This window comes from Labrus bergylta, chromosome 10 (assembly GCF_963930695.1).
Source record: "Labrus bergylta chromosome 10, fLabBer1.1, whole genome shotgun sequence".
Classification (NCBI taxonomy): Eukaryota; Metazoa; Chordata; class Actinopteri; order Labriformes; family Labridae; genus Labrus; species Labrus bergylta.
The window spans coordinates 26,202,212-26,227,751 of record NC_089204.1 but is presented as its reverse complement, the minus strand read 5'-3'; the positions used below and the strand labels follow the sequence as shown (position 1 = coordinate 26,227,751).

General features: G+C 39.8%; 1 protein-coding gene across 1 annotated transcript in view; it reads right to left on the bottom strand.

The window, feature by feature from the left end:
- Positions 1–473: 473 nt before the first annotated feature.
- The window catches only part of prim2 (DNA primase subunit 2), a 28,337-nt gene continuing 3,270 nt past the window's right edge, over positions 474–25,540 (bottom strand). Inside the window, exons 6-14 of the mRNA XM_020632799.3 lie at positions 25,072–25,167; positions 22,670–22,807; positions 16,518–16,585; positions 14,613–14,685; positions 14,207–14,392; positions 4,987–5,113; positions 4,676–4,758; positions 3,084–3,152; positions 474–843 (exon numbers count right to left, since the gene is read on the bottom strand). Coding sequence (XP_020488455.2) covers positions 616–843; positions 3,084–3,152; positions 4,676–4,758; positions 4,987–5,113; positions 14,207–14,392; positions 14,613–14,685; positions 16,518–16,585; positions 22,670–22,807; positions 25,072–25,167 — 1,068 coding nt within the window. The 3' untranslated portion in view covers positions 474–615. The remainder of the gene's footprint in view (positions 844–3,083; positions 3,153–4,675; positions 4,759–4,986; positions 5,114–14,206; positions 14,393–14,612; positions 14,686–16,517; positions 16,586–22,669; positions 22,808–25,071; positions 25,168–25,540) is intronic.

The window sequence follows — 25,540 nt, the reverse complement described above, 5'->3', positions numbered from 1 at the left end:
TAGAACGCACCATAATTCAGCACCATTAAGCGTAAAGTGGACAAAATTATCCTTTTCTTGAAACGTAATTGCCTATGTCCTGCATTCTTTTGTTAGCAGGCTAATATTAGCGCTCTTTAGTTAGCTCTTAGCTCCATATTGCAGATAAATTGACACAGAATGACCGAGAGCTAAAGACACTTATGTGACATTAAAAATAAGTAGTCAGTATGTTATTCTTCTTTTCTCTTGACTAAAACAGCATCATACACAAGGACGTCTCGTCCATGTAAACATGATGTAAACACGGCTCTGACAACAACACAGCCAGCAGGACTCATGCTTCTCATTCATTGTAGACAGTCATGACTCACAGAGACATTTACACAGGATATACTTCATATAATAGTTCAAATTGTATTGAAACTAATTTTCAATTAATTCCATATTGTGGATTTCATTTTGTTGAAAAAAAACAACAAATGATTTCAATATTGAAAATAAGAAACTTTAATACATAACAAGGCGGATACAGTGACTTTAAATGGTTAAACTGATCAGAATTTTGGCCCCTCAATCCTCAGAAGACAGACTAAACAAACTTTTATTTCTACACGTCTTAAGGATAAAATGAAATCAGGCGTCTTGGAAGTAAGCGTCCAGATCTTCCGTCATCTCAACCAAACCCTGGGCAGCGTTCGCCGTCGCATCTTGAGCCGCGCCGGATCCTTTGGCTGCAGATTTTTCCTGCGACCTCTGTGGTGCGTCCATCTCTTTCTTTATTTCTTTGCCTCCTCCAAGAACTCTCTGGCTCTCGATAAAGTATTGGTTCGGATGATTGAGAGAGAAAGTGGAGTCCTCAGTCTGCTCAATAGAGAAACATAAGAGAGGGGGGGGAAATAGAATAGCGGGGTTAGTGTTCAGTGAAGTGGCCTCTCTTCACAGAAATGGATTAGGACATTAACTCACATGTTTTTTTCATATTTACAATAACGAGGAGGGCCGGCTTTCACAGCCAAATTAGAGAGTTAAGTCTTCTGACTACATAATCAGAGCACAGAGAGAAGATGAAATGTCATTTCAGGACTTAAAATGTCAAAATCACTCAGGGCGAGTAAAAACTAATGAATCAATTAACAGACCAAGCTCTCTCTGTGACCTTTTCATCATTTTCAAATAATAATGGAATTGTGATTGGTTTTTGTAAAAGTTTTCACATCAAAAGGAGGGGAACGTTTTAAACTAGTATGATGGATTTGTACATAACTTTCACCAGCTTCTATTAGAGTGAAGACAACAGGTTTTGTTTACACTTTCTAAGCACCCTACGGACATTTAACAAGTGTTACTGTTGTTTAACGTTTGTTGTCAGATTTTGGCTTCTTAAGAAAGTCAATTTGTTTCATTTTTCTTTGTTTTTCCCCTCATTGTTTACATGCACTACATAGAAATACATTAGCTAACAAATTAACCAAGTATTTAACACAAAAGTCAATCAACAGTGAGCTGGGGCGCTGGTGGCCTGTTGGTTGGTCCATGTACGAAGGCTGGTGTCCTCGGGGCGGGTTCGGGTCTGATCTGTGGCCCCTTCCTCGCGTGTCATTCACCCCACACTCTATCTCTGTCTTGTCTATACGATAAATTTGGCTTAGAAGCAATGTACATTTATCCATTGAGGAATTAAAGGGACAGTACAACATTTTGTAGAAAGAAAGACGCCTATTTGATTTCTAATATAGCTAGGTGAAAAAAGTATTCTCCGCCAAGCTCGACCTTTGTTGTTCAAAAACAAGCCAATGCAGAAATGCAAAAAACTGCAGTTCATTGAGTGTCCACTTGGGGCTAAATAAACCCAAGGATCCCCCATGTAAAAATCCCCATTTTTACAACTGACGTGCTAACAGCGTGGTAGAAAAAACTATTTTTCTCTCTATTCCTCTTTTCTTTATTGTTAAAAACTATGGGGGTTGCTTTTCATTAAAACACGTAAATAATTTTAATACCACACCCTTATTACTTAGAGATACACATACATTTGCATAGTTTGGGGGCGTGGCTTAGTTGACTGACAGATGGGCATGTTGTAGCTAAAGGCCTGCCTCAGCCACACCCTTTTACATGTTTCTACAATGACGCAAAGTTATGTGAAGATGGCCTTTTCAATATGGCGACCACCAACTTTGGCTTCAAAACACTTTTTCATGAACCAATGGGTGACAACACTGAGACGACGTCCATGATCTACACAGTCTACACTCACAAATTCCTGTTAAGCTAGGAGCCATTAGCTAAGTAATGCAGCTAAGTTGAAACTTTTTGTGAATTCAACACTGATGTGTGTGTGAGAGACACAATGAGAGACATGAAGAGTTTGTAAGGTAAGTGACATTTTGAACATTTGAAGCAGCCAGTCTGTGTGTTCCAGTCTTTATACTTACCTATGTTAAACTAAGATCATCTAAGCTAAGTGTCACTATATACATACTGTACAGACATGAGTTTAAACACCTTTCATTAAACTCTCACTAAAAAGCCTTTAAGTGTAATTAAGTACACTCGTCACAGAAAAAGAAACCTGTCGTTATGATTTCTGTGCTCACTCAAAGGATTCAATCACCTCTTCAAAAAAAAGACACAGTTTAATTCAGTTTGTTTAACGGGGACCTGTGACTTTTCTGCTGAGATGAGTTGTAAGAGCACTTGTACAATTTATTAAACAACCAGAGAGTTTCAAGCTGTGCTGCTGGTGTGTCATGTTACTCTTAATACTGTGAAAAGAGTCCTAGAGTTTTTGATGAATTGATCCGACATATTAACTGGGTGCCAGACTCAGCTGGATATCATGCCTTTAATGTCTTAAGAGTTTAAGGCCTGTTTTTTCTTTTTTTTCCCCCAATCACTGCTTTCCTCTATAACCAGGACCATGAAAGGGATGATGACTCAAGCATCCAAAACAGCTTAAATGTGATGAGTATCCGCAGGGGACAAAACAGGACAAGGTGCTAACGGTCCTGAGTTTCCATCCATGACATGTACAAACCAAACTCCTGCTTCTGTAACACGTATCCCAAGTGAACCCTGCTTTAAATTAAATCTGAGCTCACATTGTGTGTCAGCTCAAAGTACTTCTGGCAGGCGAGCTGATAGTGCATCCCTTTAACCAGCTCCAGGATCTGCAAAAAAAGAAAAGAAAAGGGTGACATGAAGAAACAGTCTGAGGTTTGCTGGTTAGCTTCACTGTTTTCTTGCAGCATAAACGGACGCACATCAGATTCTGACTTATTACATTTAACAAAGGATATCGACAACATTTTTGTGTTGATGCAGCTCGGAATTAAAGTTATTTCGGTCTAGTACCAACACAAACGTTCCTCATTAATCATAATGACAGCTCAGAATACATCCTTCACAAGATCTTTGTGAAAAAGTAATGAAAACAGATCACAGGCTTATTTGGGCTCATTTGAATATTCAAGTCCCTGAGTCAACGCTTTGAAGAACAACCGCTGGCTACGATTACACCTTCAAGTCGTCTGGCAAATCTCAATTTTGTGATTTTTTTACCCCCCCTTTCTGGTTTTCTTAAGCTCTATAAAGTTGTAAAAGTATGGAGTCAAGATTTTTCAAAGTCCTGGATTTCGTCGGGTCATAGCAGAGATCTCATATTCTTGTATTTTCCAGTGTAGTGTGAGTGGGACAGAAGACTCACGGTGTCTGTCCTCATGAAAGAATAAATCCAAGGTCTGCAGCAGTCACTCATCAGAGGAGTGTGTGTGTATTTTTGCTTCGTCATTATTTCCCATACATCCTGAAGGCTGCCTCAAGCATGACACTGCCACAAGCATGCTCCAAACCAGGGCTGCAGCGAGGCGCTCTTTTAGTTCCTGACAGATATTGCAATTTTATTTTATTTAGTGTAATGGCGTACCAGGAACATTTGCAAAAATGCACTCGACCGACGATAAAAGGGAAAACACTTGCTGTGCTGTGAGCTTTACTGCTTTTTTTTTTCTCTACATACAAAAGGGGCAAACACTGCACTGATGAGATCTCACTGCTTTTCTTCAAATTACTTTTGAGTTTTACTCCAGAAGACTGTGCAGGAATTAAATAGATATCAAGTATCAGTCAAATATCAGTTGTGTATTTAATAAACTTTCTACTTCACATGAAGTGTTGCTAAGATTAGTCCAAATGCTCTCAGCCACTGAGTACCACAGACCCATTTTTGTTTTCAGAGATATCATCTGACACTCAACTGTTGTTTTGTATCTATAGTTTATTGCAGTGGTTCTCAACTGGTCTAGCCTAAGGACCCATCACCAATTCCTTCATGAAAATTGTGACCCAAATTTCTGATATATTTTGTCAACCAATCAGATCTATTGAATGAAAAAAAAGTGCAGTTTGGACCTCAGATGGTATGAAACATGTGACGGAACAAAGAGAAGGAACAAAACCATCATGTTTTAAGAACAATTCATAGACTTTTTGAAATTTTTTCCCCACACAACCATGACCCACTGGAAAAGGCTCAAGCTCAAATACTTTTGGGTCCTCACCCACCAGTTGAGAAACACTGGTTTAATGCAACCAGTGATGCAAAACCTTCCCCAGTGAAAGCAGATCAAGAAGGCTAAAGGGCTGACTGATCGTTTGAGAGCCGTACAGTTACTGTAGACACGACACAACCCACCTGACTGATTCCACTGGGAGACACCTTGTAGAACTGGAGCTTCTGTTTCAGCAGCTCGGGGTCACTGTGACGGAATGGACACCCTGAAAACATACAATGAAAATGTCTTTAAATAAATGTACTTAAAAGAAACAATAAAGAAACACAAAATGAAATGTATTTGAATAAATGGATGTATAAATAAACTTTTCAGATACAAAGAGCTATAGAGCTCTGACACTATCTCCAAATGCGTTAACCAAAGAGTCTGATGATAACAGCTGAGTGGAACATCACATGTGAATGGCTGCTTCCAACAGCTGTCAACTCACCATGATGGTCGCCTTGGCTGGGTGCGTTTGATAAAATCACCTTCATGCAACTGTAGGGGGTGTAGTCTGTCCGTTTGCCTTCTTTGCCAAACATGTGGCGAATGCTGTAGGCGTACTGTTTGTCAAACTACAGAGAGAGAGAAGGGGAAAGAGGAGGAGAAGGCATTAGTGAGGATGAGAGCGTAAGAGGGACAAGGTTGGGGTGAAAAGAGACGTTGTCATACATCATGTCAGATCTGACAGGGTGTTTTCCTCTATGAAATATCGAGCTATTAGAGAGAACCTGCTGTAGACGTGTCACCGTACTCCACAGGGCTGAATTATGGAGAGTGTAACCTGGACATCTTCCCCCTCATTACTGTTGCCCCTTGTCCTGCAGAGCACGTTGTTACAGCACGAAGACCACGATTTACCCACGTTTCATTCCTAGAAAAACAGTGCTCTTTTTTACAGATTCTAGTTAAAGGCAGAGTCAGTAGATTTTGTCCTAGAAATAGTAAAATATAAATTGGAAATCCTTCAGTCCACCATAAAAAATGAGTACAACTCAAAATCCCACAATCCTTCAGTCCACCAAAAAAGCAAGTCCAGGGAGCGCCGATAGCTCAGCGGTTACGTTGCGTACTCCACGTACAGAGGCTATAGTCCTCATTGCAGCTGCTGTGGGTTTGAATCTGACTTCGCCCCTTTGTTGCATGTCATCCCCCTCTCTCTCTCTCTCTTCAGCTCTCCTATCTAATAAAGGCAAAAAGGCCCCAAAAAGTAACTTTAAAAATAAATAAAAACAAGTCCAACTCAAAATCCCAGAATCCTTCAGTCCACATAAAAATAAGTCAAACACAAAGTTCGACTCTGGGTTTTACTCAGTTCCAACTTAAAATATGCAAAGGGAACAATCAGATACTCAGTTCTGTTCAGTTTATTACATTTAACTCAACAAAGAAAATAAAATGAATTTTATTGGATGGTTAAGGTGTTGCCGTCCAATAGATCTAAAAAGAGAAAGGCTTCCCTCTGAGAGAATCTTTAATATTAAGTTAGTCACGGGGGAAATGTTTCTATAGTCTCCTCAGTGATCAAAGACCAGATCAGAGACAAAACGGGCAAGTTGAGGATATAAACTTTGATTTAACGACATTGTGACAAACATTTGTCAGTTTTTAGACTGAATAATTAAAGTAGAAAACAAAGGGCAGATTGATTCATGTCACAAATATTTTTAAGTCTTATCTTTTGATTTGCAGGTCAGCTCTCTGACCTTCTCCGATCGTATTCATGTTTTATATGACTTTATTGCGAGAGGGATGAAATTATGCGAGCCCTGGTTAAATATTTAGAATATTTAAAAACCGTTTATACAAGTTCCAAAATCACAGAACATCAAGGTCGAGGACATGAGTAAACTTCATCAATAAACTCAAGAGATCCAGACCTCCTAAAACCTTCACACCGTCTCCTGTCCAGTTGCTCTAAACACCCCCCCCCCCCCCCCAGAAAACCTTCATACTTTTAATGAGGGTCATTCTACACAATCTTCACAGCCAACCTTTTTTTTTGTTTATGTGCCACCATAAAAAAAATGAATCACAAGGACCCTGCCTCTAAAAATCAAACAGCGTTCGTCGACACGTGCCGAACAGAATCACCATGACTGCAGCCATCATAACACATTAACGTCGCAGTAAAAAGTCCTGAACTTGCTAATGTGACAAGCTGCAGCGGCAATTTAAAAAGCCATAAAATCTTCTTTAAGTACAGTAAATCAAATATTAATTATGTAGAGCTTCGAAGGATTCAAGAGGCAATTTCCTGATTTAAGACCCCCCCCCCTTACTCTGTTCAAACTTATCTGGGAACTCCACTGGCACTAGAGTGTGTTTAATATGTATTATGTGAAATAATTGGGATGTTAAAAAATCCTATGTGGTCTAAGAAAAAGTGAGCAAAGGCTTGAAACGAGGTGATATTAAACTTTCACTTCTTTCAGATGACGCAGTTTTTTCTTTTTGTCTTTTTCTGCTTAAGTTGCAGATTCAAAATCTTCAGGGGAACAAACTGAAACAGCTTCACCTTTAAAAGAGAGACTAACATACAGTTACACTTCTGTCATCAAAACCAGTGTACTGATTAAAGTCAGACCGATATGAGATTTTTGGGGCCGATATCGATATTGGGGATATGTCGGCCGATATCTTTCTTAGATCTTTGTCAGATCTTTAAAGATAGATACACACATTTATTACGTTGATCCCTCAAATGCAGTTATCAAACATTTGTGGAAAAGATACAGTACATAACGAAGATGGCCGCTCAACTGAAAAGTAACTGTGCATGTAGGTGTATCACCGCTTGAAACTCTGGAGAGTGATAATGCTTTTTGTAAAAAAAATATATATATAGCGCCCTCTGCTGGTGAAAGAGAACTGCTAGTGTAAAACAATGAAACTCAAATGAAATGCTATTTGACTGGTGAATAAATCGAGTAATAACTGCACATATCTGTGATAAAAGTAGGCGATACCGATAGTCACTGGATATTCTAATATCGGCCGATATTATCGACCGGCTGATAAATCGGTCGGGTTATAATACAGATTACTCTAAACCATGAGATGTTATATAATGCAGCTTGAAATGTCTTTTTTCTTTACTCATATATTGAATGCAACTCCTCTACACTGGATCTGTTCACCGTTTCTCTCAGGTGTAAACTGAGTTCCTGCACTTCTACCTTCATGTCAGATGATCCTGGGTATGTCAGCTGACCTCCGACCTGAGGGAATCACTACAGAATCAGAGAAGCGAGTCCAAACACAAGGGCATAAAATGCATTAAAAGGAACACAGCCACAGATCTTCTAGAGCACATCACGGCTCGGGGGGCTACATCACCATAACATCCTCCCCCCCACACCCGACACTCTAGGACACATTCACAAAAACCTGCGGCAACTGAGAGAGAGAAATAGGACAGAATCAAAGGGATTACGTACGTACGTGTGCGTGTGTGTGTGTGTGTGTGTGTGTGTATATATGTGTAAACTTGGCAAGGCTTCTTAGGCTCAGTCCATAGTGACTGATTTGCCTGTAGCACTGATTTCTCCTGAATGTAACACCATTTAAAATACTTCCCCTTTTTTTAAAATCTGCACTGCAGGCCTTAGAAGAACCTAGAAACAATAAAAGGTTGGAGACCATAAAATACTTATAAAGTTTAGAAGTTTGATGTTGCAGAAAGGAGAAAATGGGCAGTTTTTTAAAGGTCATTATCACCAAATGCACAAGGAGAACTTTAAAGTAAAAGGCAAGGGGAACATATTAAATCTGCAGATTCCCTTTACCCTTTACATCTGCTGCAAACGTCAAACACAGTAAAAAATGTGACATTTTTAAACAAAACATGGACTAAAGACCAACATAAAATCAAACAACAGTCTCTGTTCTAGATAAAATGTCAGACCCAGAAACGGCTGAGAAAAGGGGATTTATGCGTTCATACAGGTTAGGAAAGAGGGAGCCAGGGGCTAAAACAACAAGTGCTGATATAAATAAAAAAACACCAACATGGTGTACATTAATAACCCAACTTTAAGAGCAGCTAATGTGAGGTGTCATCTGATGAATCTCTTTTATTGTTTGAAAAGCGCCCAGAGGAATCCAACGCATTATGTGAAAAATGGTGTCAGTTAGTGGAAATTAATTAACCTGAAGTTAACATCTGTAACACAAGCAGTTCAAACCAAGTCCTACCCCAAGGCCGCACAAAACACTCAAGTGTGCTGCAAATAGACACGCAGCCAAATGAATAGGCTAACCTCCACGGAAAGAAAAATGGACATATCAAGTTGATTTCATCCATTTCCTCCCTCCCTCTGGTCTAATATTACATCGCCTTCTTCCTCCAGGCCTCCCTTTCGGCATCGCTGCCTCCCATCTTTTTCTCGGCGCCTGTCGCATACTAATGAGGAAGCCTTTTGTGCAGCCTGCCACAAAGTGCAGTCTCTGACTTAACACATACATCATTGTGAGAGCTGCGATGTGGTCAGCACCATTCTGCTGCCTCTGCTGTGAAACAAATGCCGGGTTTTTGTGCACAGCCCATCGCACTTTCTCTGGGAGAGTGGGTACGCAAGAAGTAAGACACCTTTTAGAAATGGAGCACCAAAGTGGGCTGTAACACGAGTTCAGTGTGCTGTATCTGCCACGAGGCTGTTCCTCAGGGCCAATAACAGATACTAGGACAGCAGAAGGCAGCACAGGATGCTGCTTTATAAGCACAACACAAAACAGCAGTCAGTGACAAGGCTACTTACTCATGAACTAATCTTTGGATTCCAGGATTTAAAAAAAAAAAGAAGATGCTTCTCTTGATAAATTAAATCTTTAGCAAAGAGAGACAGATAACTAAGGTCGCTTTCACAAATGAAGTCCGGTGGACTCGGTGCGATTCAGGGGGTGAAGTTGCAACAGCTGTGCATTTTTCATTTGGTTCAGTTTGGTTTCACACTGCACTTTGTCAAGCGCACCAAAGTCTGTCAAAGGTTGTGCATCATAGCCACCCGCCACTAGTTGGGGCTGTAGCTCCGGTCAGTGGCTAATGCTGCACTACGACCCGAAAGTGAATATGACCCCACCCTCAGCAAACATATTTAACATCGTTTACAGACGGCCAAGTTCAACCCACAATGCTTTTTGGTTCACTTCCCTTGTTTGGTCCTGAACGCGTTACTACCTACAGCAAACCGAACTCTGGTGCACTCTGGTTTGTAAGTGGACCAGAGTTTGGTTCTTTGGCTACACCGGAGTTTGTTGGAGCATTCACATCACCCCAAACCAGACCAAACAGGATGTCTGACAAAGAGCACCAGTGTTTGTTTCAAGCAGACCAAACAGCTTAGGTGTGAATGCACCCTAAGATTTAAAATGGTTCCCTTGACTTCTGAACTTCACGTATTACTGGAGCTCTTTTTTTGAAGTTTATGTAACATTAGCAATGCAACCTTGTACATTCTCTGCATTCTTTCCCCTTTCAGTGTTTATCCCAGTGTGAAGGTCAAATACAAGTGCTCATTGCAATGATAGTAAACCATCAGCATCAAATTCTGTATAAAAAATGAAAATGGAAGTAGTTTAAGTTAAGTATGTTAGGCCTCTTACATGGAGCAAAAACACAACTAAAGTATATGGGAAAACATGAACCGTGCTGTAATTGTTTCTTTTAAATCTTGATTTGAATTCAAGTTTATAGTTTTTTTTTAAATATGTTGTGTAATTAATTTGAGTGAGAGTTGAGTAAACACTGCATATCTGTAACCTTTACAGATCATTCTTGTTTATGGACTTTGAAGTTGGATTCTGCACACTTTTTGGACTTCTGCGCTTTAACCTGTGAACCGTGCATTTGCACTTTTTATGTTTTCTCTTTTGGCCATGCTTTATTAAGTTTATGTGACGCTACCTGCAACCAATCTAACCTACAGGTTCAAATAAAGTACCCTGAACCTAACTGGGCGGATGAGTCACAAAGAGTAGAGAAGTTGAAAAGTGCGGCTTTAAACTGTGTAAAAGTCCTTGTCACACACGTTACACCTTGTTTACTCAGAAAATTGTTTTTCTTCAACGTTTTTTCGTTTCAAAACAGAAAAAGAGGTTTAAAAAGAACCCTTCAAAGTGTCCAACAAAGCATCAGATTTGATTGAGCAGCTTTAAACGTGAAGGACTCTGGGTGTATCTTTTTTGCATCAGAGTCATGTAAGAGTCCTTTGATGCGTCTTCTCTTCACTGCTGAAACGATGACACCAGCAGGAAAACAGAGACTTGAAAAATATTCCCCCAGTACGCACGGACTCGGTTTATGGCTGATGCAAGACATGTTCACGGGCAGAAAGAGTTCAACTACCTGAAGTTACGTGATGCCAGCCATGGGATTTACCATTATAAGTCATGTTAACAGACAAAACGGAGGTCAACAGAGACGAGGCTCATGATTGATAATGTATTTTTTATCATCTATTTATTTTTAATGCCTCAAACCACTTCTGAAGTGAGTGAATACACGCTGCCTTTTTTATATTTCCCACCACAATGACTCTCGACAACAGGGGTGTTGAAATTCATCGTTTCTGCCAAGCATCCCAATGCGGACGTGGACGTTTCTGCACCGATGCAGTGACAGAACATAATAGATTATTACATACTGACGTAGCTTGTCCATTTTCCTGTCGCAGCTGAATGTATATAATCTATCTGTTTAGTACAACGTAAAGACAATTAAGTTGACACTGATTTCTAATGCACTCTAAATAAAAAATGGAGTTCATGTTTATCTGACTGCTTGTCTTCATCGATGAATAAGTAGCCGTGGTAATGTGCAGAAATATAGAAAACTGAGGATGCAATCCATCGTGATGTCGATTTGAATCGAATCATTGACAGGATAATCATAACTGAATTGAAACATGAGACCATTGAAGATGCACAGTCCTACTCGACAAGCCTTACTAGCCCTACTTTTTTTGTTAAAATTACTAGGTTCCTGGTTCGAATCCCCATTGAAAAGAGCCTATCTGTGTGGAGTTGTGTGGGCTCTCTCCGGGTACTTCCTCCCACAGTCCAAAGATGAATTGACACTAAATAACCAGTAGGTGTGAATGTGTCTGTCTCTATATGTCCTGTGATTGACTGGTGAACAGTCCAGGGTGTAACCCCGCCTCTTGCCCAATGACAGCTGGGATCGACTCCAGCCCCCAGTGACCCCAAGCGGGAAAAACGGTGTAGATAATGGAAGGATGGATGGATTGTATACAGGACAAAATCGTCAAGAAGATAAGAGATACCCGATTTCCACAGGGGGCGCCAACATCAACACAAACCAAAAGTTCCTCACTGGTGCTTTAATAAAAAAAAACACCATGACAAATCATGATTGCAAAAGCCATGTCTTCACATCCTGTCTTCAGATTGTTTTATATTACAGAGAATCAAACTTGAGCTGCGTTCACATGATCGCATGATTCTTGCTTGATCTCACAAAGCCAGGTGCCTTAAAAGTTAAGATGTTTCGGGCAGCGATAGAGGAAAAGAAATGAATTTCTAAATAAAGAGTAGATGTGCTACAAATAAAATGTGTCTTAGTTTTGTCAGAAAATAGTTAGAAGACTTAGACTGACTATAAAGACAGTTTCCTATTACATTTCTGTCATCTAACTACCGCTATCATTTTTGCCCATATAAAACATTTAAATAAGTACCTAAAACATGTTGTTTTTGTTTCTTTTATGGCACAGAATGAAGTAAATTCCCTTCAACTGAAAGCTCATCTTTATGTTTCACGAGCTTGATAGTGCATCTCGGGAAATGACACGATGTATAAACAGAGAATTTCTAAAAACGGCCCATTATTCAAAAAGCCTTATTGTTCAAAAACGAATCAAACACCAGAGAAGAGTCTGAATCATACCTCACTTCAGAGACGCGTCAGCACAGACGAGGCATTCAAGGATGTTCCAACAATACTAGCCCTCTCATATTCTTAAAAGCAAATCAGTACAATCCAGGCAATTATCTATTGAACAGGAAGTCGTTTTCTCTATAGGAAATGCATTCACCCTTTTTTTAAGGCCGGAGTTTGAACCATGTTCTCAAACTAAGCTGAGTCAGACACTCGATAACATCTTGAAGATGTTCAAGGCCGAGGTAAGAAAGCTAAACCAAATGCTGCAGCTGTTGAATATCATAATCACTTCATATTAAACAACCTGAACAAGTGCATGATTAAATCAAATCACTGTACCAACATGTCTTGTCTCCAGTCGTTAGTAGCTCTTTTCCTCGCAGCAGTTCTTTCCACTAAGAACCGTTTTAAGGTCTTTACTACGCCTCTGTTTTTTTATTAAGAGACACAATGACTGAATCAACAGCCACTTACGTCTTCATTAGCCTCGTCGCACTGCTGAGTGCAAATAAAGACACCAGTTAACTTTTTTTCTTTAAATCGATACACCTTTGAATCACCAATGAAACAAGCTTGTTGAGTGTTGAATAGCACTCTGAAGAGGCTGGAGTCAGGGCACTTGTGTTCAAGGACAAAGAAAGACACGGCTCTAGGATTTGAGCAGGTTGTGGAGAATCCAGAGGGGAGAAAAGTGTACGGTTACAATCTTTAACAATGATTCTCTGAGTGAAGAGACCACCTGTCCAGCATGGAATATGTAACCGAGTGGAGAGATAGTCTCGATATGATAGAGAACACTGTTTTATCTTGTTTGAGAATTAAGTTTGATAAAGTGATTTAAATAATATAACAGGAAAGCAGGACTTTCTTCTTGTGTTTGTTAAACATTGATTTAGTTATTTAAGCTTCTTCAGATCTTATCATAACACAGCACTGTGCTAGAAGATAAGGGCCAAAAAAAAAAAGCAGCATCCACTGAATCATTGTTTTGAAATCCTAAGATGGATTTAAGAATTTTTTTCAAAACATACACTGTATAAAATGGACGTAGTCTCTGTGACATCACCAATTAGTTTATGGAGTAGTGTTTTGAAGCCAAACACAGTCACCATATTGGAAATTTACCTGACTTTTGGTCAGTCTTGTACCAGGCAAGAGTTGGATCTGAGGCGTTAATTTTACTTAGCAGCTACAACTACTGAACTGTCAGGTACTCTAAAGCTTCATAAACTCAAAAAGGTTGGGGGTGGTATCTTGTTTACATAACATTGGTGTTAAGGGGGCTTCTTGCACATTTGCAGGCAGCATCAGGGACACAATAAAAGAGCTGCTTTTTGCATCATGGGATTCATAAAGTGTATTTTCACCTCGGTTGATTATTTGTTTCATGTTTTGCTCCTTTTACGAGTTTGATATAATTGTCAGTCATTTGCAGTGGGCGATACTTTAGCTTATTTTTACCTGTGCTTTGGTGTGGTGGGAGTCTAGACAAAGAGGGTGAGCAGGTCAATATTTTCTGTTGACAGTCATTGTTACTTTATCGTAATTATCATCGTCTTTTGGACCTTTCGTTCAGAACTTTTCCACCCTTTTTTCTAATAAATCAACATATATGGACTTTGAATTGTATTTAGATACAAAGGAGTCACAGGTACAGGCCCACTTAGTCTCTGCATAGCATCCTTTAATCTAAGCCGCCACGATAATTGGCTTCACGTTTCAACACCAGAGGTTAAAAGAGTTGCCGTAATAAAGATGTAAAAATTACCTTGTCTGCATCCACTTTGCCTCTTATGAACTCTGACCTCCAGAACTGCAGCGCCTGCTCCAGAGAGAGGCCGATGCCTTTGAGGAAGAGGCCGTACTGCATGCGACCACCATGACGGAGATGGTGGTTCTCTCTGAGGCTCTGGTGGAGCTGCCTCATACAGAGCGGGAATGACTTTCCTGAAAGCTGAAGGGAGACAACATCTTTTTTTATTTACAAACAGATACACGGACTACAATGATATATCTGAACCTGTACCTATCTCTTCTTATCTTTCGCTGCACAAAACCTTTGGTGTACCATAATGACTATCCAAGACTCAATCTCCCCCTGTAGGCAGCCTGTCACCGAGCATATCAGGACTGTTCACCTGACATATCAAGATGAGATATTCAACGCAACTTACCGAATCAATTTGTTCCAGGGAGATTTTCCCAACATTCTTCTGGATGCTGTAATCCTGTCCCACGTAGGCATGACTACAATAACAACAAATAAAAAAAACATGTGCCAAAAAGGACAGAATTTGTTATAAGCAGAAGTAATCATACAATTTCAGGCACAATGAGGGCTGCATTAAAAACTGATTTAATGCTGGAAGAACTTTTCCTTAATGTGTAATCAGGTGATTTGGTTAAAAATGAGGCAAAGAGCAACAACATTAGACAGGAAAGTAACAATTAGGGCTGAGTAAAAATATCAATCCATTAATGCATTGCAGTATAGATTTTTTCCCAATTAAATACGGATCAGAAAATCCACATATCGATTTTCTACATTGTGATGAACATCCACTTCCTGTTGGGCCACTGTGGGTGCCACCATAGGGTAAACTGCATTGTACTTTTGAATAGACAATGTCTGTAAAATACATTTTGGAATGAGTTTGTTCTAAACCAATACAAATAATTTTACACATTTCAGCAGGTACTGTAATGAATTACTGTAAAAACCTGATGCACTACCTATGATTTTTTTCCCTGGAAATGTCCTCACACACACCCAGTTAGCAATGCTACTAATGAAAATAGTTCCATCAGTGGGTCATAGGCTCGATCAGCACTGTGTTACTTCATTGTGCGATTAACAGGAGGGCTATCCCATGAAAAGAAATGACATTATGACTCATCAGCCTGTGAAGCTTATAGGTAAACGATAAGTGATTTTCTTGTAGGTACATCATAGGAGTTTGTTCTGATGCTGAAACAAAAAGGAATAAAAAGTCCAACTGCTTTGGGAAAAGCTAATTTCATTCGACTGACAAAATCGCTAGCAGGGAAAGCCCTTCTTAAAAGACATTCATGCTCAGTAGATCTTTCTTTTAATTCCATGACCTTGGAAACCCTTGAATCCCGTGTGTGTATGAGAGCTTTACATCACATTGTGTTCCCCTAACCGTAGAGATTATTGGCCTGCCCTCTAATCTCAACAACCTGCCCACTAATCCCCAGCAACAATCAGGCAACATGACTCTGTCCACCCCTATATTCATGTTCTCTCTTTAATCTAAGTAGGATGAAAGCCCTCACCTTCGGTAATAAAGATGTAATTAAGTCTGCTGCCACTAAGTCATAATTCAATGAAAGCCCTATCTTGTAGCTGATTTACATATTTCTTTAGATGGTGAACAAGTTTAAGGCTTTAATATGAAGTTATCTAAAGGGGGTCACCTTAGCGCAGAAGTCGCCTGACAATTTAATGAAATAAATTTGAGCTATTTTTGGAGAATACTGTAATGAAGAATTGATTTAAGAATTTAAATGAACAGACGTTTTGCATTGCAGGCTCCAACACAGCACCATTCATATTCACTGCAAAACAACAGGCAGCCTACATATCACAGGCACTGATCACAGTCGCTCACTTTACATATCCCAACCATATGTTATTCTGCCTATGCATGACGCATACTAAGCTCTGTTTTATCTGTTTTCCCCATGAAAATGATGCAAAAATCAGGCATTTTATGAATAAATCAAACAAATTTGAATATCCAAATTGTCGAATAATGAACTGATCACTGAGCGCATTGTAGGAGGAACAGAGCACATGATGCATTGTCCTAATTACTTCAGGACTGAGTAACTTCAACAATAGGAATAGATGATTCTGCACACGTCGCCCTGCACCACAAGTTCACAAAACATCTGGACTTGTCTACAGCGACAGATTGAGTTTACCCAGTTCTGCCACAAGCCTCCAAAAGTTCTACAGTGCCAGAGATCAATCCTGCTAAATCTCTTTTTTTTCTCTTTTCCCTCCAACACATTCCTGGCCAAGTGGCTGCAAAGTTATTAATCCTTCTGCTTACCTGAGGTGGTTAAGGAGCGGTTGGAGCCGTTCATCAGACTGCACGGATGGTAACGAGCGCGCTGTCAGCTGCAGAGGAGAAGGACATCACATGAGTCGTGATAAATCGTGTGGGTCAAAGGACGGGAGCAGGAACATTGTTAAGTGTAAAGATTAAGTACCACAAAGAACAATGATGAAAATAAGAGGCCACAGCTTGGGAGCTAGAGACGACTGAATCAAACTGCATTGATTGAGAATTTAAAGAATTTGTGTTTTTAAACTTAAGTGAGTACATCGTTTTTTTATAACACATGCAAACTGATCAGAATCATGCCAAACGGGTCAATTCATTGTGGTATCATCATCAAGCACAGATTAGATTAGATTTCATTACTTCAAACATACTAATAAAAAAATAGAGTAGATAAATAATAAATACCAAAAGCAATAAACAATATGAAAACTAATCAAACTAAACAAAGATATCAGCCACAAATCAAACATGTAAAGTTAAAGGTGAGCTGCTCTTTGTGGGCGTTTCGGTGGTTCGATTACAAAACATGTAAAAAAACAAATGAAGACTTCTTAATAACAGATTTAAATTACATACAAAACTATTGAACAAGATTTCAATTTAGTAAATGCTTGGCGGTAGGTAGTGTTGTAGTCAAGACCATACTAACCGAGACCAGAGAGCTCTGAGGCCGAGACAAGACCAAGATCATAAATATCACAGATATCATCTTGGTGCGGGGGGCACTCAGACTGTAACCAGCGCAACCTTATCTTAATACGGTGAAGTAACTTGTGCCCTAATGAAGGATCAGCGCTCAGTGAGAGTGAGAAAGATCTTGCTTGTTTAAATAACACTCGTACCGGTTAAAGATATATTTTAACAACTGACTGGAACTTTCAGTTTGGCGCCCCCTGTGGACAAAGCAGTACCTCTACCTTTGCTCATCTTGTCCTGTTTGTGTGTAATTAAATGTTTAATGGACTTGAGCTTTTCTAACCTTCTGACTACTCAAAGTGCTTTTACAGCTCAGGTCACACCTACACATTCACACACTGATGGTAGAGGCTGCTGTGTAGAGCGTCCATCAGTATTAGCTAATCCCATTCATACACATTCATAAGCCTCCGACAAAGCAAAGGGAGCAACTTGGTGCTCCTTAAGTGCCCAAGGACACAATCGGACATGTGGCTGAAGGAAATGGGGATTGAACCACCAACCTTCCAGTTAAGAGACGACCGACTCTACCACTGAGCCAAAGCCACCCCATCGTGTTTTCTGTTGAAAAATATCATTTTGCTATCTATACAAAAGTCTAAAATATCACTGACTGTGAATCTTTGCTGAGGAGAATGTCAACAGAGGCTGTTTCAACAGCTTGCCGTTTATCGCCTCATCTGAGAACTACCCCGTAGCAGCAGTTACAGGCATAAAAAATAACTATAGAGAAATAATCCATCTTGTTGCTGGTGCTCTTGTTTACTTTTGTTGCCCTAATTCAGCATTAGTATTAATCTATGTCTGTTTCATAAACATAAAAAAACCTCCTCACAGGAGCTTTAAGAAAAGACGAATGGACGTCCATCCCCAACAAATGAATCCAATCAGGGACAAGTACACCACTTCAAGGTCTGCTTTACCCCTACACAAAAAACTGCTTAATGTGCTATACTTGTTATTTCTGTTCAAATGAACAGCAAACCAATATCTGGAGTCATACGGTGTAGCAGCTTTCAATTTCATGCCTTTTTAATGACACATTTTCTGCAACGCTTCCTTGTTGTCCCCACCGGAGGAGAATAACCATTAGAGTAACAACACAAACAGTCACAATGGCACTGTTACAAGAATGATAGTTTGGGAGTATTATTCCATTCCAGCAGTTAGTGGTCCGGATAATTACCAGGAAATGGGAAAAATGGCAGAACTGGACAAGGTTGCTGTCTCTATTAGTTTATCTGTTTTTATCAATTTTTTATTTGAATTTGGAAAAGATGCTCGTGTCTGTTGCCATGATGGAGGACATGTGTTCAAGATTAAGATCAACATGTATTTATTTTTTCAACAGTAAGAAAGCGATTAACTCTTAAATCTTAGTTACTAACCAAATATTTTCCTAGGAGCTGGTGAGCTCTGGGTTCCTCAGGATTGTTGGTGGGGACAGCACACAGCAGAAACCAGGCTGCGATCATGAATGGACAATACAGTGAAGGGGGTTCTTCACTTTTTTTACACACACACACTTTTGTTGTTTCTAAGATAAAGAAACACATAATAAGAGCAGCAGGTCAAGGTTTGATGCTCATGTTACTCAGTATGCATCCTGAGTGCTTCCATTTGTCAACTGGATATTGTTAAAGGTCACAGGCTAAGCGGAGCCAACTCTACATCATGAACACGGTCAATACCAAGAAACAGGCCGATTCATAACGACCACACAATGAAATACAAAGAACCAACAAGACAGTATCTGGTTCAACAATAACATAAACTGTTTTATTACTGGTATTCTTATTGAAACTAGACACCTTGTCTTTTCCTTTTCCTGGTTACATAAAATCAAGACAAACAATGTCTGCTTCAATTTAATCTAACTATACTCAGAACACCTGGCTTAGGCGGAGTGATGTTGTACTTTACATCAGCACTTATGCAGTGCCTCCTGTCCAATCAGATTGCTTGGTAAGAACCAACTGTTGTATAGTCATGTCTGAACAACACCCAAGAGAGTTGAAGTTGAACTCACTTATACGATAACTGACCCCTCATATTGATTGCAGAATTCTCCATCACACTGTTGAATTACAAAGACGTTTTGTGAATGCATTTATCCTCACTGTATGAATATTTACTACCCTGATGTTGATGAGAACAGGGATCAGGACTCACTGACTCAATCATAAGTTAATGTCTTTTCTGATATTCTGCACATTTGTGCTTGTTCTGATATGGCTCAGGTTTTCGTATGCTAATCTCCTCTTTGCTACTATTTCCACTTCTCTCTACCTCAATGCAAATCGTAATTCTTCAAAGATTACAACAGGTAAAGAACTCACACATTCTGCAGGCTGAGGACATCAAAATCTACATAAAACCAGATTAGATAGGCTTAGTCAGGACAGTGATGATGATGTGCTTATCTTGAAGCTGTCATCATTTCCTGTGCATCTGTAAGTCACCTTGTTTGTAGATTTCTTACAATCCATAATAGAACAAGTCAACTCATTATCTATTGAGTGCAACTGCAAAATACTGCTGAGCAAGCCGATGCCTTTTTCTTTGTGAGAAACCTTCACCCTGTTGAAACTGTAGCTCAGTTGTCTCCTCACATGCATTATAAAAATTGCCTCTGGATCCCCAAAACATCATGTTCCAGCTCCCTCGGGGCATTCAGTGCAATGCATGAGCACGCCGCTACAGCGCCATCACAGACCCCTTCCGCTGCTTTTAAAAAACCATCATGCCCGAAGGGAAAATATGCACTTTCATACTAGCTGTCCCCAGAATTCCCTCCAGACATTTTATGTCATGTATGCATACTTACTCCCCTCATTTGAACCCTGAGATTTCTCAAGGTTCCCTCGGGGCACTAAAGGGTACAGCCACAGTTGGGACTTTAATAATCTTGCTTGTGGAACCAGGCGTACAGTGCTAGGGGAATGTATTTGCATAATGCACAAGTACAGGGAGAGGATGTAACAGAAAAAAAAAGTTGTGTAAAATAATGGGCAAGTCAGAAATGGTCATTTTTTAAGAAAAAGTTGTTGTACTGAAAATCTTCACATTGTTAGAGGTTTTTGCACACTTAGGGCCGGATTTACTAAGATCCCAATTAAAGAGTACTAAATTGCGCGTTCGTTTCAACAAATTGTACGTTTGGTTGGTGGCCGTTTTGCCGGTGATCAACTAAGAATATTTGCGTGAATGACACCAGGTGCAAACCTTGTGGAGGCGGTATTATTTAAGTTAGGTTTTTGCGTGTTCTATTGGTTTAAGTCATGGAGAGTTTGGACGGAACGCAGGATGACTGCAAGCGCAAAATAGGTATCAGTGGAAGAGACAAATAAACTAACAGTATTTTCGAGTTATAGCAGATAAAACTGAATATTACAAAAATAAAATGTGGCTTACAAGAAAACCTCGGCATTAATCAGGGCCTCTCTTTTCTTCCCTCCATCTTCTGAAGATGAATTGTCATACATTGCGCAGGAGGTGCGAGCTGCACATTGTTGCGCACCAGACAGCTGGTCAGTGCTGTGTCTGATCGGACATAAATGCTCTGGCAAGAGGTATCGAAGATGGGGGTACAAGCAGAGGTGAGGTCCCCCCATCCAAGCGTTGCAGCAGCAGGCTTTAAAGGGAGGCGACGCAGGCACAAGGAGCGTACCAGAGGGCACGAGCTAGAGGGGAGACGTGTAGCGTGAGAAAAAGGAAATCCCCAGTTTAAAATGTAATGTTGGCAAAATTAAGGAAATAGGAAGAAATAAATGTCAATGTTGAAATTCTTTAGAATGCACAGGCTGTGAATGTTTTGTTGGCTATAAATAGGCAACCATATTAGTTTAATCATGGTGTTTCCTGCTGTCATTCCAAACATATTAACGTGGGGAATAACGTGATCCTTTTTGATTGTGCCTATGTCTCCTCCTAACTTCAATAACAGCAGCCTGTTGTGCGTAACACTGGTCTCCTGGGTTAGCATGTTCTTTTCAATTATTTTAAATACAGACACCGTTACAATCACCGCAATTTTTTCCAGGTTTGGTAAATTGCAATGCGTGTGCTAACTTAACTTCTTTGTATTTTCTCCTCCCAGTATTTTGCACGTTAGGGCAGAAACGCCCCATATTGCATATTCATCAAGGCAAACATACTAAATGGTCAATGTGTGTTGTTTTGCTCAAATGAAAGACGCAATCCTCACTGCGCGCCGCGTTAGTAGATCAGATAACACTTTTTTTGCTGGTGGTATCAAGTTTGCACACGTTTTAACACACGCAAACCTTTAACCTTCTGGCTCTTAGTCGACAAAATGGTTTACTGTCATCACGCTCACTAGTCGGCACCAGAATCCCAACTCTGTGAAACGAATTGGAAATATTTAGGCCAATGATGCCACTCAAATGTTGCGCTCAAACTGCAACACAGTCACCTGCCACTAGTTGGGGCTGTAGCTCCAGTTAATAGGCCGTCTCTCCCAGCTCTACTACCTGGATGTAAACAACTACAGTAAACAGACGACATCTAGTAGGAACAGTTCAGTTTTTCATTATTCAACACAGGCATGTTGACATTAACCTGCAAGGAGGATACAAGCTGGTTGTGCTAGCACTTAAATAAATTGTGCTCAATTTTGACTGTTTCCAAGTGTTTTCTTACTTTTAGACTAGTCAGTCTGAACTTAAATGAAAAAAATGTAAAGGAAATGAGTCGCCTATAGGAACATCCCTACATCTTTTCACCCCTGCCATACATTATCCCACTGTCGTCTTCATCTTTTTTGTTCCACAGTTAAACTCTCTTCTGGCCAATTAACTTCTGTTCATGTTTCCTTCATTCATGTCACAAGCGCCGCCGTGTGGAGTCATGACGTATTGACGCGGTCAGTCAGATTGGCAGGGAAATTCATTTTAGAGCGTTGTATATTGATATCTGGCACCAAATATCACAAATAATTGTATCACACAAGACGAGTAAACTATATATTGCTGTATCAATATTTAGTTCCACCCTAAGTGTATACGAAAATAAGCAGTTAAGCTTCCTTAATGCACAAGCTTTACGGTTGTTTTTGATCTTTATGCTATGTTACAGAACAAGAGTTTTTAGAACACTTATACAAGTATCTGTTTCAGCCTCTAAAGCTGCCTTAATCGTGGTAACATTTACTTTAAGAGTACGTCAGTCAGTGCAATCTACCAAAACCAATTATCTGTTCAACAACAAAATCAACCAGTTTGAGTAAATTAAGATTTCTTTCAATGACAAACAACAGCAGTGAAGTGCTTGGAGTGAATGCAGTGTTAATAGTAGTAATGTTGCAGTCAACATTATATTGACTGCAAGCACAGCAATGCTATATATATATTTAAGCTGAATGCCAGAATTCACTATTTTTCCACCCTTAAGTTCAACAGTGAAGAGTTGCAAACACTTACAGCGAGAGCTTTGGATAGTCGAGTGCGGAAATCGTTGAGGACGATGGCGACGATGTCCTGTTGAGGGATGTACACGTAGCCAGCTTTGAGGTACACTTTCCTCATTCGCACGAGATCCAGGGCATCTTGGAAAGGAACCTTAGAAATTAAACACAATTAGGTGAGGACCAAAACACATTCCCTTGAAGTTTACATTCTATCTGCATGCACGGTCACCATCCCATGGGCCTTCATCATGTCTACCTCCTAAAATGAAAACAAGAAGTTTGACTTATTCAGGTGATGTTCGATAAAGTTGGTGTGATTTTTGGATTCGCTGAAAGAACAATGTCAGGAGGAAAGTTTAAAATGTAAATTTCACATCTTGTTACAGTCCATGGCATTTTTCCTCTTTCCTTGTGTTAACAGACTGTCGACATAAATTCACTCGACTGTGAAAGGCCACAGCAGTGATCTGACAATCAGCCAATTATTTTTCAGGCTCTCCTTTCATTCTCTCTCTTCTTTTTTTTTTTTCCACACTTTCTCCTCTCTGTGTGCATTTACTAATTCAACCGAAATGATGTCATACATTTATTTAAATGTAAGGAAGGATTCTGAGATGCAGAGTGGAGAGTCTATATTTCTGAGAGCATCAATTGGCCAATAAGTAGATTTAAACCACCTCAGGGACACGTATTTGAACATTTATTTAATACAATAAGAAAGGCTGCCTCTGTCTGACCAAACATAGGCCCTGAAGGTAGTAGAGTTGAGCAGACAAATCAGCAATTTACTTCAATATAGTCAATGATTCAGACAGACTAGGCAGCTCACTGGCCTGCTGGTGCTGTAGCTCAGGTTATGATCCCACAGTTTCAGAGACACTGACAACTAAGTTTCGACAATGGGGAGCGATGGCTGAAGTTACTTCAATTCAAATTTACAAATTGACACTTTTCTTTCAATTCTGCCCATGTTTTAAAGTTTTAAATCACTTTAGAGAGCTGCAAGGTGTGTGTGATGTCAGCTATTAGATCAATATCTAATGACACCTCTCGCCATCGGTTAGATCAACAAGTCATCGCAATACAGGACCGATGTCATTTAAAGGCTTTATATGCGATTTTTTTTTTGATCCAGCAGATGTCGCCCTTGAGCACCAGCATGAAACCAAAACAACTCGTGCTGCATTGTTGTGTTAGCATGCTAATGCTAGCGATCTTTATTATGCTGGTATCTTCACACTGCATGTAAATTTACCTGAAATGAGCGTGATCTAGAAACACAGTTAAGCAGTGAGTACAGTATGTTATTCTTCTTTTCTCTAGTCCCTCAATTAAACAACTTTTATACGTGAGGGGAGGAGTCAGCTGCCGTCCCGGCGATGTAAACAAAGTGAAGATAGGACTCTGAAAACTCTGAAAACATCACAGACAGTGGGACTCGGGTGTTACACCCATTGTAGACAGTCATGACTCACAGAGTTATTTTCAGAGGATATACTTGATTTATATTATATTTAAGTGTGAAAAATCGCATTTAGCCTTTAAGCACATTTTTATCATTTTGAAATGCTGCCCGTTTAGCAGAACGTCTGCTAAGGTTTTTTTCTGTTGTTCCAAAATTCAGAATATTTCTTTGTCAAGCAACAATAAATAATAACTGTGTCGCAAACTTAAGCCCTGTGTCCACCATGATTTTCTTCTGAGCACCAGCGTCTTTATTCAGTTGATTTCAAGGAGAGAGCGTTTGCAGCAGCAAGCAGCCGTCAAGAGAAAAGGCTCCGCACTTTTATTTCCTGAGCGCTCCGCCTTTTTTGTGCAGCATCTCCAAGCACTTGACTTAAAAATCGTTCAACTTTTCAGAAAGGCGCTCTTTTCAATATGTTTGATATTCCCTGTATTTTTGCCTCCTGTGTCTGTGCCTCTTTGCTGAATGTCTGCTGGGGTAAAAAATGATCTCAAATATAAAACATGCAGTAAAAAGTAACGGAGCAAAGTCGGACATACAGCAGACGTTGTCGACAGTCATGACTCAGAGACATGACGGTCAGCAGCTCTTTTCTTCTCAGCCCACAAACGCTTCATGAGTGACCAGCCAGCACTTTTCTGCTCGGAAAAAACGCCAGGTGGACACGTGGCCTTATGGCGGTGAATGAAGCTTCTTGTAATGATATAAAGAAAAAGTCTGAAGATGGTGAGGAGGATTATTCTGCTCGTCTGTTGAGAAGATACATATTCCAATATATAGAGAAGTTATGACTTTCTCAATAAAACATGAAGTTGATGGCACCATGCCCAGATGACTCGCAAATTGTATCCACTGTAGAATAATACTGCATAATAAAATCTGTTTTATGGAGGCATACGCATTTCACGTTCTTAACGGACAGAACAGAGGGAGAGAACGGAGGAACTCACTTTGTAGAAGTCCTGACTCTCCAGCGTGACTCCACTGACGGCGTAACTGGAGTTGACAAGTTTTTCCCTCAGAGTCTCCTTCTCCTCGACAGTAATCTGAAAAGTTATTGATGAGGATGATGAGTTTCAGTACAGAGCTGTGGAGGCAGAACTGTGTCAGAGTTAATACACTGAAGGTTGAGGATCGTGGAAAGCAAACATTATTTATCAGATGAGTGCGCTGTCGCTCAGCTTTGCCTGACACGTTATGTGATGATGAATTATAAACAGTTTTTTTTCCAAAATCATTTTTCTTCAGCTTCATGTTGTGAAAACCTGTCAAGTGGTTTTCTTACAGAAATCACTTCAAAAGAAAGAAAGTGAAAACACAACTTTTATCATGTTTTTACTTTAGATAAGGAAAGCCATAACTCTTTAAAAACATAATTATGAATACACATCTGGAATATTGTTTGATCACAAATCAATC